General features: G+C 29.2%; 1 protein-coding gene across 1 annotated transcript; it reads left to right on the forward strand.

The window, feature by feature from the left end:
* Positions 1–354: 354 nt before the first annotated feature.
* Positions 355–16,975, forward strand: LOC127180746 (M1-specific T cell receptor alpha chain-like). Its single transcript, XM_051135000.1, has 5 exons — positions 355–439; positions 14,825–14,992; positions 15,086–15,127; positions 15,430–15,537; positions 16,799–16,975. The coding sequence occupies exons 1-4, from the start codon at positions 370–372 to the stop codon at positions 15,534–15,536; spliced, it is 387 nt and encodes a 128-aa protein (XP_050990957.1). The 5' UTR covers positions 355–369; the 3' UTR covers position 15,537; positions 16,799–16,975.
* The last annotated feature ends 2,650 nt before the right edge of the window (positions 16,976–19,625 follow it).

Genomic DNA, 19,625 nt, shown 5'->3' on the forward strand with positions numbered 1-19,625 from the left:
CTAAATTAGCTTTGGAATAACTTTATTTAATCCTCATCTTGACATTATCCTGACACTCTCATAAGCATTTTATCAATATGTTCATTATAATTAAATATGTTAGTGAATCCGTTGAACTCTGTAGAAGGCCACGTTTTTGTGTAGACAAACTTTACAGTGTGACATCCGGACAGTGGAAAGTAGTGTTTGGAAAAGGAACTAAATTGACAGTTATAACAAGTGAGTACAAAATTTGTATTAATCATAATCTAGCTTTTTATAAATGTTTATATTGACATTGTGCAGATGTCATTAGTGATTTAAATAGCTAGATTTGACTCTGTAATCTGAGATGGTAGCCTTTAACTGGAAGCCATTAGTTTTTGGCACATGCTCCAGGAGTGTGTGAATGCGAATAAGATTTTCTTCGGCGAAGGGACCAAACTTGTTGTTCAGGCTAGTAAGTAATACATTTCTGACAGTATCAACATTAACAAATACTAACCTCCTAGAGATCTGATTGTACTAATGTTCAAAAAAGAGAAACGCTATATTGTGATATTTACATGTTTTCACTTATTTAAAATTGAATTAAATCATTCAACAAACTGGAAAAAATGTTTGTGATATTGTAAAAGTATATGTGATGATAGCAGTCAAGATCAGGAATTCTTGAAAGTTCACAAAAATAAATTTGCTAATGATTAGTGATAATCGTCATAATCATTTGCATTATTATTTTCCAGCTAATAAAATTTTCCAAATGAATCAAACAAGTCATATATAAATATAAAATTATCCCCAAAAGATGGGACCTTATTGGCCAAACATGTACTGAGGGTAAATGTACCACACTAAACTGATGTGTGAATAGAGCAAACAAGATCATATTTGGAACCGGCACCAGTCTCATTGTTACTTCAAGTAAGATACTTTATTTCATTAAAGAAAAAAATGAGTATAATTAAAAAGTATGATTTTTTGAGTTTACAAATTTCTTTTAAACTAAAAAAAAGATAAATTCATGATCATTTTTTGCCTAAATACCAAACATTTTTGCTTCTCAAATGCATATATTCAATAATTCCATCATTTAGTGGTAAATTTCACTAGTACAGTATAAATTGTACAAGTATAACGGTCATACCAGTCACAGTAATAATATTAATTTATTACATTGTACTGTTATAACAGCGTTTAAAGTATTTTGTGAATTTAAGATGCATACGATTCTTTGAGTGTTACCAAACTGCTACTAGTTTTCGGTGTTTGGTAAATGACTGTGTGAATGCTGGATATAAGATTTTCTTTGGTAAAGGGACCAAAGTCATAGTACAATCAAGTAAGTTAACAAATCTTACAGTTAACAAAATGTAGTTTGACATAATAATAAAAAAAAATGCTAGTAAAGTTCATCACAGTAAATAGTGTAATATTCATTATCTGTATTGCTAGATTAAATGATTTGGATATGGAGTCTTATACGTTTCATTTTCTCCAAATATTTAATAGTCCATATTTTACCAAATAGTCACTGTTTAGCAGAAAACTCTTTTAAAAGTGAAATATTATTGTAAAACATAAAACAATGTAATTTTACATTGTAATAAAAGTAATTACATCTGGCATAGGTTGCTAAAGCATTTATTTCATTAAAAAACAAAACAAAACAAACAAACAAACAAAAAAAACATAAAACTTATAACTTAAAACTCACAACACTACAACCTAGGCTAGATGGTTTTTGTTATGGACTCAGCACATGTGTGACTAATACTGAAAAGATAATCTTTGGGAAAGGGACAAAACTCATTGTAGAAACAAGTAAGTTTTCATTTCTAAATCAATAATCACTTTCAAATGTTCATTATAATTAAATGCATATATGAAACAGTGTGTTTAGAAAAGGAACTAAATTGACATTTGAAACAAGTCAGTTTGAAATTAGTTGGACAAAACAACAACAAAAGCAATGAAACATTGTTAAAGCATTTGCATTTATTTAATTTGTTTTCTGAACTTTAAACTTAAAACTCAAACCAACAAATAAAAATACTAAAAACTCACCACACTTCAAACAAGGCTAGATGGTTTTTGTTATGGACTCAACACATGTGTGACTAATACTCAAAAGATAATCTTTGGGACGGGGACAAAACTCACTGTAGAAACAAGTAAGTTTTCATTTCTAAATAAAATAAGCACTTTATCAATATGTTCATTATAATTAAATGCATATGTGAAATGGTGTGTTTAGAAAAACAACTAAACTGACATTTGAAACAAGTCTGTTTGAAATTTATTAGGAAAAAAACAACAGCAACAAAAGATTGTTAAAGCATTTGAATTTATTTAATGAAATATTAAAAACAAAAAAAAAAAACTTAAAACTCACCACACTACAAACAAGGCTAAATGGTTTTTGTTCTGGATCCAACATATGTGTGACTGATGGTCAAAAGATAATCTTTGGGACGGGGACAAAACTCACTGTAGAAACAAGTAAGTTTGCATTTCTAAATCAATAATCACTTTCAAATGTGCATTATAATTAAGTGAATATATGAAAAATATATTTCAGTTTGAAATTAAATTGACATTTAAAACAAAAGCAACAAAAGATTGTTAAAAAATTTGAATTCACTTAATTTATTTAATGAAAAATTTAAAAGCAAGCAAACTTAAAACTCACCACACTTATACAAACAAGGCTAGATGGTTTTTGATATGGATTCAGCATATGTGTGACTAATGCTAAGAAGATAATCTTTGGGACGGGGACAAAACTCACTGTAGAAACGAGTAAGTTTGCATTTCTAAATCAACAAGCACTCCATCAATATGTTCATTAAAATTAAATGTGTATATGAAATAGTGTGTTAAAAAAGCAACTAAACTTGCAATTGAAACAAGTCTGTTTGAAATTGGTTAGACAAAAAAAACCAAAAAAACAACAGCAACAAAAGATTGTTAAAGTACTTGCATTTATTTAATTTACTTTGTAAAATATTTAAACAAACTTGAAACTCACCACACTATACATACAAGGCTAGATGGTTTTTGTTGTGGACTCAGCACATGTGTGACTGGTGCTAACAAGATAATCTTTGGGACGGGGACAAAACTCACTGTAGAAACAAGTAAGTTTACATTTCTGAATCAATAAGCACTTTATCAATATGTTCATTATAATTAAATGCAAATATGAAACAGCGTGTATAGAAAAGCAACTAAATTTACATTTGAAACACATCTGTTCGAAATTTATTCTAAAAAAAAAAAAAACAGCAACAACAGATTGCTAAAGTATTTGCATTTATTTACATTAACTTTGTAAAATATATATTAAAAAATTTAAACTCGCCACACTACAAACAAGGCTAGATGGTTTTTGTTACGGACCCAACATATGTGTGACTGATGCTCGAAAGATAATCTTTGGAAAAGGGACAAAACTCACCTTAGAAACAAGTAAGTTTGCATTTCTAACGCTGAATATAAAAATAGACACATGCACAGTAGTTGATGTTATACTCAATAACGTTCTGTAATAAGTGCTATGTAGTTTCATATTGCAGATTAAACACAAGATGTTTTGATTAAATCTTATTTAAATTGTAAACAATTTGACACCCCTCTAAAAACGAATCATTTTCATTTTTAAAATATAATTGAAAACTCAACATTGTTCATCTTAAATGGAAATATACATTAGTGAAACCTTAAGTGTGTGTATTGTTGAACTTTTTAAAGTATCACAACTAAATTAATTTGATACAGCTTTATCTAATTTTCATCAAAACTTCATCTTGGCATTACCCTGACACTTTCAGAGTCAGCATTAACAAATACTAACCTCCTAGAGGTCTGATCTGATGTCCAGAAAAAAGATAAAGATAGTGTTGTGATGTTGTGATTTTTTTTTTTTTTATTTAAAATGGAATCATTCACTAAACTTAAAGAAAAATGTATTTGTGATATTGATGGAAATCAGTAATTCTTTAAAGTTCACAAAAATACACAGGTTATTGCTTAATAGATGATAAACAGATGTGTACTTTATAAATCCCAGAGGGAAATTCAATCACTTTTCCATCCAGTACAAAGTGTTCCAAACTAATCAAACAAGTAATATCTAAAAATAAAATATAATGAAGTCATGAGACCTTATTGGCTAAACATGTCCTGAGGGTAAATGTACCAAAGTATACTGATGTGTGACTATAGGTGACAACAAAATCATATTTGGAACTGGCACCGATCTCATTGTTAATTCAAGTAAGATATTTTATTTCATCTCCATAATTAATATTTGCATAAATCAAAGTGGTATTCAAAGTATTCAATTATTCGACAGTTTAGTGGTGACTTTCACTTAAGTATACATATTTGAAAAAGTATACTATAAATTGTACAAATATAAAGGTCATAGCAGCCACAGTAATAATATTAATATATTGCGTACTATTATAATAGGGTTTAAAGTGTTTTGTGAATTGTTTAAGATGCATACGATTCTTTGAGTGTTACCAAACTGCTACTAGTTTTCGGTGTTTGGTAAATGACTGTGTGAATGATGCATATAAGATTTTCTTTGGGAAAGGGACCAAACTCATAGTGCAATCAAGTAAGTTACATTTTTCCAGATCTTACACTTAATTAATTTATGCAGTTTGGCGGAATAAAAAAATGACAGTAAAGTTCATCACAATAAAAAGTATAATGTTCATTATCTATATTGTTGGATGACTGATTTGGATATGGAATCTTATCCATTTATTTTCTCCAAATATTAATTAGTCCACATTTTTACCAAATAGTCACTGTTTAGTAGAAAACTTTTTTAAAAGTGAAATATTATCACAAAACAAACATAAAACTACCAGTGTAATTACATCTAACATAGGTTGTTAAAGTACTTTTCATTTATTTCATAAAATAAGACTCACCACACTACAAACAAGGCTAGGTGTTTTTGTTATGGACTCTGCACATGTGTGACTAATATTAAGATAATCTTTGGGACGGGGACAAAACTCACTGTAGAAACAAGTAAGTTTGCATTTTTGAATAAATAAATCAATATGTTCATTATAATAAAATGGATATAAGAACTGTGTGTTCAAAAAAAATTAAGTAAATTGACAAAATTGAAACAAATCAGTTTGAAATTGGTTAGAAAAAACAACAACAACAAAGGATTGTTAAAGTATTTGCATTTATTTAATTTACTTTGTAAAATATATTAAAACACACACACAAACTTAAAATTCACTACAAACAAGGCTAGATGCTTTTTGTTATGGATTCAACATATGTGTGAATTTTGCTCAAAAGATAATCTTTGGGACGGGGACAAAACTCACTGTAGACACAAGTAAGTTTGCATTTCTAAATCAATAAAAAGCTTTTAAAGTAAAAAAGACAAACACTGAAAGTAAAAAATGACAAATGCAAAAATGCTTGGTGTTATACTCAGTGTTCTGTAAAAAGTGCTATATAGTTTCACATTGCAATTTAATCACAGGATGTTTTGATTTAAATCTTATTTAAATTCTAAACAATTTGACATCCCTCTAAAAAAGAAACATTTCCATTGCTGAAATATAATTGAAAACTCTTTTAGCTTGGCCTTGGCATCTTGGCATTACTACTTTCACAAGCACTTTATCAATGTTCTTTATAATTACATCCATATATGAAAATGTCATGAAATTATTTAGACAAAACGACAAAAGGTTGTTAAAGTACTTGCATTTATTTATTTTGTAAAATATTTAAAAACAAACAAACCTAAAACTCACAACACTACAAACAAGGCTAGATGGTTTTTGTTGTGGATCCAACATATGTGTGAATAATGCGCAGAAGTTAATCTTTGGGACGGGGACAAAACTCACTGTAGAAACACGTAAGTTTGCATTTCTAAATCAATAATAAAACATTAAAGTACAAAAGAGAAATACTGAATATCAAAACTGACAAATGCAAAAGTACTTGATGTTTTGTAATTAGTGTTATACTGTTTTCTTATTGCAGTTTAACCACATATTTTGATTAAATCTTATTTAATTTGTAAACAATTTGACATCCTTCTAAAAGCAAACCATTAATAATAATTAAACCCCTTCTCTCTGTCCGTCAAATCCACACACATGCTCAAAAGCTTAATTTTTCATTTCAAGTATGTCACAGTTAGATGAGGTCAATTCGACAATGAGGTTTTTGTGATGGAGTCAGCACTTGTGTGAATGCTGGCGACAAGATTATATTTGGGAGAGGAACACGACTAATAATACAAACAAGTAAGCTTATATTGTCAGTGTCACTGCTAATGTTACATTGAAATATATTCGAAATGTACGGAATTTAAACCTTACACTTAAATCACTTAAATCTTGGGATTACCCTGACACTTTCATAAGCACATTATCAGTATGTTCGTTATAATTAAATGCTTGAAATTAGTACTGATCATAATCTAATTTTATATTTTTGCTTTTATTGAAACAGTGTAGATGTCATTGGTGAATTAATTAGTTAAATTTGATTTGTAATCTGAGATGGTAGCCTATAACCTAATACAGTATGTGAAAGATCTAGAAGTTTTTGGCACATGCTCCAAGGGTGTGTGACTACGAATAAGATTTTCTTTGGAAATGGAACCAAACTTGTTGTTCAAACTAGTAAGTAATACATTTCTGACACAATCAACATTAACAAATACTAACCTCCTAGTGGTCTGATCACACTGTTGAACAGAAAATATAATTGTGATATTTACATGTTTTCACTTATTTAAAATTGAATGTAATCATTCATCAAATCGCAAACTTCTTAAAATCTTAATTGTATGTTAACAAGTTTCAGGAATTCTTTAGAGTTCACAAAAATACATTTGCTAATGATTAATAGTTTATTGTAGTTATTGCTTATCATTATCTTAATCACTTACATTATTCTTTTCTGTCTTACAAAATGTTCTAAACTAATCAAACAATTCAAACAAGTAGTATCTGAAAATGAAATATAATGAAGTGATGAGGCCTTATTAGTCAAGTAGTACTAATGGTAAATGTACCATACTATACTGATGTGTGACTAGAGGGAACAAGATCATATTTGGAACTGGCACCAGTCTCATTGTTACATCAAGTAAGATATTTAATTTTTTATTTTTTTTTAAGTATAATTTAGTATAATAACTGATTCTTAAAATATGTCTTTTAAACCTAAAAAAGATGAAGATAAAGGGTAGTCGTATACAAGCACGAAAATCCATAATCAATATTTGCATAAATCAAAGTGATTTTCAAAGTATTCAATAATTTAACAGTTTAGTGGTGACTTTTACATAAGTATACATATTTGAAAAGTACACTATAAATAAATTAAAAAGTAAAGATCATACTACCCACAGTGATCATATAAATATATGACATACTATTATAATAGGGTATAAAGTGTTTAAGATGCATACAATTCTTTGAGCATTACCAGACTGGTGCTAGTTTTCGGTGTTTGGTAAATAACTGTGTGAATGATGGATATAAGATTTTCTTTAGTAAGGGAACCGAAGTCATAGTGCAATCAAGTAAGTTAACATTTTTCTGAATCTTACAGTTAATTACTTAATTTTAGGCAGTTTGGCTCGATAATAAAAATGCTAGTGAAGTAAATAAATAAATATTCATTATCTTATTCATTATCTTCTTTCATCTCGTGTATTGTTGGATGACATTATTTGGCTATGAAGTCTTATTCCTTTATTTTCTCCCAATATTATATATAGTTCAAGTAGCATCATATAGTTGCGTAACTTCATTACATTAAATATTGCAATATTTATTATCTTTATTGATGGATGAAAATCTGGATGTGAAGGTTTATACCTTTAACTTTCTTTATATATTATGAAACCATATTCAAAATTTAGTTTTGTACAATCATGAAATATAAATATGAAATATGTCATACACCAAACGAAGGGTTGGCTAAAGTTGTATTCAGGGTAAATGTACTATGCTGTACTAATGTGTGAATACTGACTACAACAAGATCATATTTGGGAAAGGCACAAGACTAACAGTTGATTCAAGTAAGTTTGCTGCTACTTACAGTAAACTAAGGCAGAAATATGCAAAAATCTTAAACATTAAAAATGTTGGCAATTCTGATATTTTTATCAAAGCAATCAATCACTTGATATCTAGTAGTGACGCAAAATCACTAATTCACCTAATTTTGATAGACTGTAGCTAAAACCTATGTTTCATCTGTAAAAGTTTAACCTTTTATATATGACCTATAGATAACTATAAATTCAAAATATCATTGCCACTTCAGCAACTCTGATTAAACTGCTGACCTCAGAAAAACACTAAAAATAACAACATCCTTATAAATCTAGTTTTAATTTTTGATACTAAAACAAATTACAAATAAAGTATTCATAATGAATAAATGAATAAATCATTGTCCTTAATGTTGGGCTACGAAGTGAGGAAAGTCTATGTTTATGTGGTCACATCAACCACTGTGTGACTCAAGGGACAACCAAAATTATCTTTGGGAAAGGCACTCAACTCACTGTGCTTTCAAGTAAGTTTTTAAACCATGTACAATTTAAAACTATTTTCCATTTTTTTATTAAGCGCTTTCACAAGATGAATATTATAGACTTAATATTAGGACATTAAATTGAAAAGGGAAAAAATGTTTTGATTGAACTAAATTGAATAACTGACCGAAATAAATGTTGTATTAGTAGTCTAAAATGTAATAGTTGTACGCAGGCAATATGGCCCTTTAAAAAATCACTTTAAAATATATCATGGCAAGATGTCCAGTTTTTTGTTTATAGCTTTAACATATAAAAACTGAATTTCGCACCACTTCTTTTTTATGCTAATTGCTATTCTGGTTATACACTGATATATTCATAGTCATCATAGTACTTTTGTGATAGTAAAAGAAAACAAATACCCTAAATATTGTGTTAAAATATGAACATCAGGTAGTTATTTAGTTATTTTAAAGTGACTCCTTATTCTATTGTTGTAAAATCCTATCTTCTCAATGCTGTTCAGTGCTATCAGGATGTCAGTACTTTTTTATACATGGTAAATGACTGTGTGAATGATCAAATTAGAATATTATTTGGCAAAGGAACAAAACTCATTATACAGACAAGTAAGTTGCAGTATCCAATATTCATACTAGTATTGTCATGTAGATGTGTTTACATAATATCAAATTATTCAACTCAACATAATTTTAAAATAATTTAACTCAACATAATATCAAATAATTCAACTCAGTAGAACTTTATAAGGTTTGCTTAAAGCTGAAGTCTGTGTTTTAGTTTAATTGTAAAAAATGAATAATATTTTATTATGAAATTAATATTTCAATATTGAACCCTGCTGCACATGGGTTCATATTGGCTACAGTTGTCCTTAGAATAAATGTACTGTGCTGTACTGATGTGTGAATCCTGGGGGTAACAAGATCATATTTGGGAAAGGCACCGAACTAACAGTTATTTCAAGTGAGTTTATGGCTTTTTCAAATGACCAAATGACTATATTCTTTATTTGGAATGTAATGTAACTGATGTAAATGAATATTGTTAAATGAATGTGATATTTTATTTACTTTGCTATAATGGTCAGCTATCACAAAATAATAATAGGTTGCAAGCATTCAGCAAGCAGTACTTTTAGTATGTATCTTTAACAAAATATGGTTTTAACACTTGTAATGTGTTGTTACATCAAAGGTATTTAATACTTTGTCTAACCTTAGACTTTCTAAACTTTTTAAGCTTAGTTGATTGATTGCACCATTACAGCATGCAGAAAAACAAACTGCGGAGCAAATTTAGTTCTTAGGTTCGTGATAAATGTTTAAAATTTGGCAGTTGTCAATTGTCAATTGTTTTAGTTCTTTTTTAGAAGACTGAAAGACGTACAATCTATGTACATGCTGGTAGGATGTTGTTGGTTTACGTTACACAGTAAAAAGCTGTGTGAATAATCAATTTAAGATTGTCTTTGGCGAGGGAACCAAACTTATAGTACAAGCAAGTAAGTTTTATTTTTAATTATTATAACACTCATAATTAAACTGCTGCACTGAAAATCAGATAAAAGTACTGATTTGAGTTTTTTTTTTATTGACTGTATGAAAAGAATTACTAGCTTAGACTGTTTAAAATGAACACATTTGCTAGTTCTTAGGTTTCCATCAACCCTAATACAAAACTTCATCAATCATCAGTTATTGTAGTACATCCACAAACATGAAAATAGTAAGTCCATTCAACTGATATTTACTTAATAAATTATAATATTATTTCTAAATTAGATTTTAGTGATAATAATAGCCTGTATCCCAACTGAAAAAATAAAAACACACTTTATCCAGAATGATAATATGTTGAGCCGCAGTTATGTGTACATGGTCAACAACAGTGTGAATCAAGGTGGATTCAAAATTATATTTGGAAAAGGCACTAAGCTAACTGTGTTTTCAAGTAAGTGTGGCTCAGTTATCTTAAATATTGCATACTTTTTTAAAATATGCACTTTTTATGATGATTCTCAGAAAATAGTTTACGAACAATAAATCAACAGTAATTTCTTCCTAAAAAGATTCAAAGGTATTTATCTGACAAGTATTACAAATAATAAGAATTTGTGAAATTATTAAAGCTAAAGTTTTTCTTAGGTTTCAGTAGTTTCAGTGATGCTGATAAGCTATAAAAGTTGAGTTTTTATTCTAACCCCTAAACTTTGATATAAATGGATTAATATGTTATTCCTTCAGTTTTTACAGTACATCATTTAAAAGATGGATTCTGACTGAATTGCTTGTTATGCCTTTGTTATCAGGGTATTGCTAGTTTTTAGTGTATGGCCAATGGCTGTGTAAATACTGGACGTAAAGTTTTCTTTGGCACAGGAACAAAACTTCTAGTACAAATCAGTAAGTTGTATTTTAATCATAGTATTAAATTTACTGTGATAAAACCCATAATTCCATCAACGAACCATGACTATAATAATATTGTAATTGAGAGTTGCTTTTTTCACAATGAAACAAAATGCATTACAATATATTTATCAAGCAAATGTAAAAATTCTGTTCAGTGATGTTGGACTTTGGGTAACTAAACTAAAAAAGTAAACTGAAAAATATAAAGGCCTTGAGTAGAAAGGATAAAGTGCCAAACAAAACCATTGTGTGAATACTGGGTTCAACAACAAAGTCATATTTGGTGAAGGCACCAAAACAATAATAAATTCCAGTAAGTTGTCTTTATCATTAGTTATTGTATATATACAAGATGGCCGCTGACAAATATGTTGAGACAGAAGTATATGTTTATCTAAAGTACTTTAATGTACGTTTATAATAAATGTCAAAAGTCAGCGTTATATCAAATAAATCCCTTTAATACAGAAGAAAATCACTATAGTTATCGTTACTCATTATATTTAAATCTACTAAATAAAAATAGTTATATGTTAAATCTAAAATGACGGAAGGTGTCCCTGGTACTAACAGAAGTTATTATCCCACTATGAACCACTGTGTGAATAACAATATTGGTAAAATAACATTTGGGAATGGAACACAAGTGTATGTCCAACCAAGTGAGTACAACTGTTTAAGTAATAATAGCATATCTTTTTCATAGAATTTAGTATCTAATTTTAGAGTCATGTGTGGTGTCATTTAATATATTATGTTTACTGTACCACTAAATATCAAAATTTTTCAGAATGACTTTTTAAAATAAAAAAACCCACTGTCACAGAAAATGTCACTGGCATTTAATCAAATAATTAATAGAATTTACGAAACTCGTGTCATTTATACCTGTCAGAGAAAAGAGTATCCTATGTATTTCTGTGTTAGGGTTTGTAATTGTGTGACTCAAAGTAGAGACAAACTGATATTTGGTCAAGGGACTCAACTTATTGTGTTATCAAGTAAGTTATAGTTTCATTTGTTTTAATTAATATTACACAATTTCTTTTCACTAATCCACCAATAGGACAGGCAGTCTTATGCATATTCGCAGATTTTCACATTTTTTTTTATTTAATAAAATCTATTTCAGTTTTCTAAAATTTAAATCTGCACAATTATACAAATTTACACAAATATTTGAACTGCATTGCTGAGTGGCTCTAACATCAAAATTAACTTGCCATTAAGTATTTATCACACTAAGAGTCACTGTGTGACTGATAACTATGGCAAAATTTTGTTTGCGAAGGGAACCCATTTGTTTGCACAGGCAAGTAAGTAAAAACTTAACATTAACATTAACACTCAGAAATAATTCAGAAAATTCTGAATTAGAAATCATAAATTCTGAATTCAGAAATTCTTACGAGCTTTAAACAGAACTAGGAGTGTCCACCTTTGTTAAACAGTAGGCCGAAAAAATATGTAATCATTTTTTTTTTTAAAGATTTTAACATGAGCTGTTTATACCTAAATAACACAAGGCTTTTATTTTATATAAAAATGGAACACAGAAACAACTGGGAAATTCCAGTTGATTTCTATTAGCAAGATGGTACAGTAACAAGAATTGTTATTTCAAGAATAACTATTGAAATTAGGAAAAACATGTCCATGTCTTATGATGTGCAAAGTTGGTTCTTTCTCACAGATCACTGAATAGCAATTTATAGTTATTAGATGTTTCATCTATTCTAATTATTATAGGTACCATCCAAATCGTTTTTGTACTGCTATATCAGTTTGTGTGACTTCTAGCGTTAAAATTACCTTTGGAGGAGGGACAAAATTAACAGTACAATCAAGTAAGAGAAAAATTCATTTTTATTCCAAAAAAAAAAAAGAAAAGTGTTGCGTAAATTTCTAGATTGATTGGGAAATAGGGGTATATGAAGTACACAAATAGAGATTTCACTTTGCTCATACATTCATATTCTACCTAAATTAAAAGTGCTTGAATGAACAACAATTACATTTTTGCCAAGTAGCCTTAAGAATTTTTCATAAATTTAGTCATTTATGTAGTGAAATGGCTAAACTAAGGAATTGAAATAAAAGTTCTCAGGATTTTTTTGCTTTATAATCAATCAGCTGCACATTTGACAGATTAGATCGACCAACATAAATTAACTTTTAGTAATAATTTACTTTGTAATAAGTTAAAAGCAGCTTTAATGGCTCATTTATCATTCTTGTTGTCATAAATTATATAACAGGTTAAATGAATGTATTTCTGTTTAGCACTTTTGAATGGGTATACCAACATCTTTCAAGTTGGTCAATCATAAAAGTGTCTAAATAAGGCTGAATTTTATTTATTTATTTATTTTGTATTCTAACATAAACAAATTTTGATCTTGATATATTTAAATTTTGTTAGCAACTATAGTACAAAACATTGAGCATGTGTAACATTGGCCAGATGTAGAGTATTATTATATGTGTGCTAATCATTGTGTGACTAACAATGTTAACAAAATCATATTTGGGAAAGGGACGCATTTATCTGTGCACCCAAGTAAGTAGCAACAGATCTAGATTGTATATATTTTTTGTACAATTAAAATGATCATTTTTATAATTTAACTCACAGTGCTATATCCAAATGTATGTATAATTTTGCATATAGCATATCATTTAGATTCATAGATATGTGTACAGATTGAATTTTCCAGTATAAACAAATGCTGATAAGTTAATAATAAACACTTGGGACTGCAAAACTGGGACTAGTAATTGTAATCGTTATGCATTACAGAAAATAAATCGTACAGAAATACTCTGTAATCTAAATGCATACAAGCAATTTAACATTTTAAGTCTAAAAGATTTTATTCATTGTGGTTTAATATAACTAATGTATATATTAATAAATGTTTTTGAACTATTCTGTTCATTAGGAAATTCATATTGATGTAGTTGCAGTAATTAAAAGCTATTTTATTCTCTGCGAAATTGCTAAAAGCATTGCAATTTACCTAAACTAGTTTATGAGGAATCTGGAATAACTTTGAATATAGAAACTTTTCCGTGTTTAAGTTGCTTTATGTTGACCAATATGACATGAATACAACTAATAGAAAGCTAATAAATATATAGTGTCCATTAGTGAACCGAGAGATTGAAAACAACATCTTATTAAAAAATATGTGTTTCTCCCATGTTACATTGCTAATGTAACAATTACATTTCATTATATTATAAATTCATGCCTTGCTCTGATAAACAACTCAACGTAGACATAGTAAACATGTGAATGAGTTTTTGAGATGAGGTATCAGCCTGTGGGTCTAGAAAAATCAATTCCTTTTGAAGTAGGGTGAGAATTTGTCATATTATTTGTATTTTAAATGTTCATTGAGTAAAAGAACTTTGGTGTCATTGATCTGAGTCAAATATTCTCTAAGATCAACATTCAAATTATATTCGAGAACCAGGGCTAGAGCCACTGCCCCTTTGCTCTGAAATGTGATTTCAGCTGAGCAATAACCACCCTCCTTGTGATTTTGGCTGAGTGATAACTGCCCCCACTGAACATGATTTTGGCCAAGCGATAACTGCGCCACACGCAGTGATGTTGGCCAGTGCCCCTCTGTGCATCTGTGCATGTTCAAAATGCCTTTGAATTGTCTTGTTATTATTTGGAAATGCGTAAAGTTTGTTGTCTGTGAATGTACTTTCTGATTCACAATAGCTAATAACAAATGACAAAATGTAGTTTGGGAATATTCATCTACATTAAACGCATATATTTTTTGTTTATGAAACTAATGTATTTGGGTTTTTTTTTTCTTATGTTTTACAGAAAATGAAGTAAAGCCAGAATATTACAAGGTTAATGGCTCATGTTTGGCAACCGACTTCACAAGACATAATGCTTCGGGTTTCACAAAGGCTGAAGCAGTGCGATATACAGGCCAAAATTACTATAGCAGCTTCACCTTTGATAAATCAGAAAACTGCCCAGAAGAAGGTAGGAATTATCACTTGCAGTTAAAAAACACTTCCAGCTTAATTCTTCAAATATTTGGTTGCATTACATTAATCATCTTTATTCCACTTTCAGTCTGTGGGTCAGGATCATCCAGTCCAAGTGCTTTTGAAACAGGTAAGTGTACTACAAATTAAACATTTACAGTCTGCTGTGCATTTAATTTTATTTGCAGTTCATTGCTACTAATGTCTTAGTGCCTGTTGTTTGAACTGCACCATCCAGCACTGTTAAACAATAACTACACTCACATAGATTTCAGACTGTGAGACTACTAGCTTTGAAGAAAAAAAAAAAACCTTAAACACATTAAAAAAAAAAAAAAAAAAAAAAAAAAAAAAAAGTATTAAAACGCTGGATTACACCACAAAATCAATGGTAAAACAAACAATCATACTAATTACATTTCTATTCTGCAGATGAAAAAGTCAACTACTTCTCACTGGGCCTCTATTGGCTGAGAATTCTCTTTGTGAAGACTGTTGTGTTCAACGTCCTGATGACTTTCAAAGCATGGATGAGCTAATGTAAGTGAAATGTTATATCTTTTGACAATGGGTCTCATTCACTAATTGCGTGTAACAAATTTGTGTGTGAAATCATTTTCATGCAAAAAACAGTGGCCTGTTTCCGCCACTGAATAAAATTTTTAAAAAGGGTTATTACGAATTTTATCTCACAATTCAGATTTTTTTCTCAGAATTGTGTGATATTTACTCACAATTCTGAGTTGTTGTTTTTTTCTCAGAATTGTGAGATTTGAATTTATAATCCTGACTTTTTTCTCAGAATTGCGTGATATAGCCATATATAATGATATACACCAATTCCAAGGGATCAAAAAGACGGATATGCTTGCAGAATCGCCAGTGTATGTCTTACAGTTCTGACTTAATAACTCGCAATTGCTTGTTATAAAGTCAGAACTGTAAAATATGAACTAGCAATTCTGAAAAAAAAAGTCACAAATACGAGATACAAACTCACAATTCTGAGAAAAAAAAGTCAGAATTGATTCGCAATTCGCAATCGCAAGTTTATATAACTCAATTCTGACTTGATTCGATTCACAGGTTTCTATCGTGCAATTCTGACTTTATAAATCACAACTGCGAGATTATATAATGCAGTTCTGACTTAATTCGATTTGTGAGTTTCTTTCTCGCAATTCTGACTTTATAAATTGCAACTTCGAGTTTATATAACGCAATTCTGACTTAATTCGATTTGTGAGTTTCTATCTCGCAATTCTGATTTTATAAATCACAATTGTGAATTTAAATCATGCAATTCTAAGAAAAAAAAGTCCGAATTATGAGTTTGTTTCATGGAATTCTGAGAAAAAAAGTCAGAATTGTGAGATAAAAAAAGTTGCAATTACTTTTTTAAACATTTTTATTGAGTGGCGGAAATGGCCTTCCATAAAATTTAGGATGAAATTTAGAACTGACTGAAACCACACATACAAAAAAATAAAAATAAATACAAAAATGTGTCATTTTACAAAAAATGGTTTGCAAAGTGGCATAAGTTCTAAAAATGGTCAATCACATGTAGCCTAGGTCTATTTAAAAGGCACTTGATGAGTGTCAACCTGGTTGTCAATGGCACACTTGGCTTTACTTGAAGATTTTGCAGCACATGCTCTCAGATTTTTTTCAACAAACATACAGTAAGTATGCAACTTGTATGCAAATATTAGTGAATGAGACCCAATGTTTCATTAGCACACTTTACAAATTCTGTACCGTTTTTCTGAAGTATTACAATGTATTATTTGTCTTTCAGGTGCCATGAAAATCCTCATGATCAGTTGGATTTATCAGTGGCTTCACCGAAGACAAAACATCACGTTCGGGAGCCATCAGAACTGCACTGTTGTTGTTAAATGATGATCAGTGGATTATGAAACCTTTCTATTATGCTATAGTGCCTATGATTTTAAGAATTATTTACTCTATACACATTTGAATGTCATGTGCTTATATAGGCTTTTATAATATTGGCTCAACTATTTTAGTTTAGGATACAGTAGTATATAGCACCATTTATTTGTTTCTAATTTAGGTATAGCTCATGCTTAATTTCTCTGTATTTTAATGATTTCTACATAATATTATCTAAAAATATGTACAACTTGTTCTTACTTTTAAGATGGATTACATCTGAAGAATTGTCTATATAGCTTTTGTTTTTTGCAACATATTTGTATCAATCATGTTGAATTTTGCTTCTTTCTACAATGGCAAGTATCATTCAGTAATGACTGTGTATTGTGCAAATATATGGAAATAAAATGCATAAATGACCAAGTTTGAGTTTTTTATATGCACAAAATCCAACCAGATGAAGATCTTTAGGTAAACTCCATGATAATTGACATTGATTAACCATTAAATTGTATAATTGTATAGTGTGATAAGTGCATTCACACTGAAAAAGTGCACATTAAATACCTGGATGGTGCACTTAAATAACTGGAAAAATTAAGTGTGGAATGTTGGACACTTCATGCACTCAGCTGTTGCATTTTCAATTACGTACAGGAAACCAAATCAATGACCAAACCTTAGAAAATTCATACACTACACAACATACAGTAGTGCATAAGTACACAGTGTATAAGTGTATAATGTGTCATTTGGGATGCAACTACAGTGCCCTCGACTAATATTGGCACCCTTGGTAAATATAAGCAAAGGCAGCTGTAAAAAGTCACCCTGGTGTACTAAAAAATGTAAATATGCTAGGGAATATACTTCAGAGATATTTTACTCATAAGAATTCCTAGGAATGCCAATAATTGTGGCCAACATGCTTTGGAGAAAACATTTATTTCATAATGTGAGTTTCTTCCCACTTTCAGTTGTTTTACTTCAATAAAAGTTTAGAATTATGTGAATTTTTTGAATGAAAGATCAAAAAGATAATGCAGATTTATTTTCACAGCCATCTTTGTTCATATTTATTAAGGGTGCGAATATTACCCTTACCAAAAATAAGTATACTTCAAGTTTATTTTATTAAGTATACTTAAGTAAAGTTCAAGTATATTTTTAAGTATACTTTATGTAGTAAGTATACAAATATCAGTATACTAGTAGTATACTTTTCAGTTTACTACTTTTATACTCCTTGGGACTAAATTGGCCCACTTTCTAGTATATAAAAGTATACTTTTAAGTATACTTTAAGTATAACAGTAGTAAACTTTGAGTACACAACTAGTTTACATCCATGTTTTCAGTTTGTACTGCAAGTATACTAAAAGTGAACTAATAGGTATACTGATAGTTTACTAATTAAATACTTTTTTTATGCATTTTTAGTACACTTTGAAGTAAAGTCTCAGTGAACTACAAGATTAGTAGTTTTATACTTTAAGTATACTCTTAAGTTTTCTTTAAGTGAACTTTATATCATGAACTTTCAGTATACTACTATTTAGGTATTTAGGTATTAATTTGTATATATTTTGTTACATGAATATCTGAACATAATAAACATGAATAACTTAGTATTTTTAGTATTTGAGACAAAATGTTTCGTAAAATGGAAAATATGTATTTGCATTTTTTACAGTGTGGAAGCATCTGTTTTGGTTTCTTCTTCGCTTGTGTTTTGGAAATTTTGTACAGAAGATGTGTAATAGTATCTCTCATGTATAACAATGAAAACAGATTCTTAGAGCACAAGTATAGCTCAAATACTTTTTCTAAGTATAAATCAAGTATACTTAAATGTAATTTTAAGTATATTTCTGATAAGTATATAAAGCACATTTCTGAGAAGTACATAAAAAGTAGACTGAAAGTATACTTTCCTATTTTTAGTTTAAAAGAAGTATACTAATAGCACATTTCAATAAACTTTTTTGTAAGGGTAGTGGAGGGCACTGTAATGACTTAAAATTGAACTTATAGTTGCAGTGTATGATGTTTATTGAAAATTAGACTTGTGTATTTAAATCAGTAGGTAAATGTTCAAAAAATGCCATTTTCATTATCTGTTGGTGAATTAGAAATTTAGTCAACATACTAGCTTTTGTATAATAACTGCTGGTTACAGCATCATACGTCAGCTGTCCTATACATAAACATACAGTCAAACGAAAATGTATTCAGACACCTTCAACATTTCTCACATTATCACAGTTTATTTGCTATAGTTTAGAAAATGGTAATAAAATATGACAAGAACTCTGAAACTGTGTCAGAACATATTCATCTTGATAATGTCAGATGACTTTGATAGAAAGGTATCAACAATTCACACTGAAAACCCTAATAAGTTAATTGGACTAAATTGATTGAGTAAACTCGTTGCCTCAAATTAATTGAGTAATGGAATCTTCCAAAACTTGCATATTTAAGTTTATTTAACTTGGCGGTTTTGTAGACTGTACTTAAATCATTCAGTTCAACAAACTTAGCACTTATTTAATGTACTTAAACGATTGTGTTCACTTGGTATTCATTTTTTTAAGTGTACTTATATATTTAAGTTAACTCAACATGAAAATGTAACTTAAAACTGTTAAACAATGTTCTTATATTTGACTGCAAGTCATGTCAGTAGTAGCACAACAAAAAACAAACAAAAAAGCTCATAAAAT

This window comes from Labeo rohita, chromosome 2, assembly GCF_022985175.1.
Source record: "Labeo rohita strain BAU-BD-2019 chromosome 2, IGBB_LRoh.1.0, whole genome shotgun sequence".
NCBI classification, from domain to species: Eukaryota; Metazoa; Chordata; class Actinopteri; order Cypriniformes; family Cyprinidae; genus Labeo; species Labeo rohita.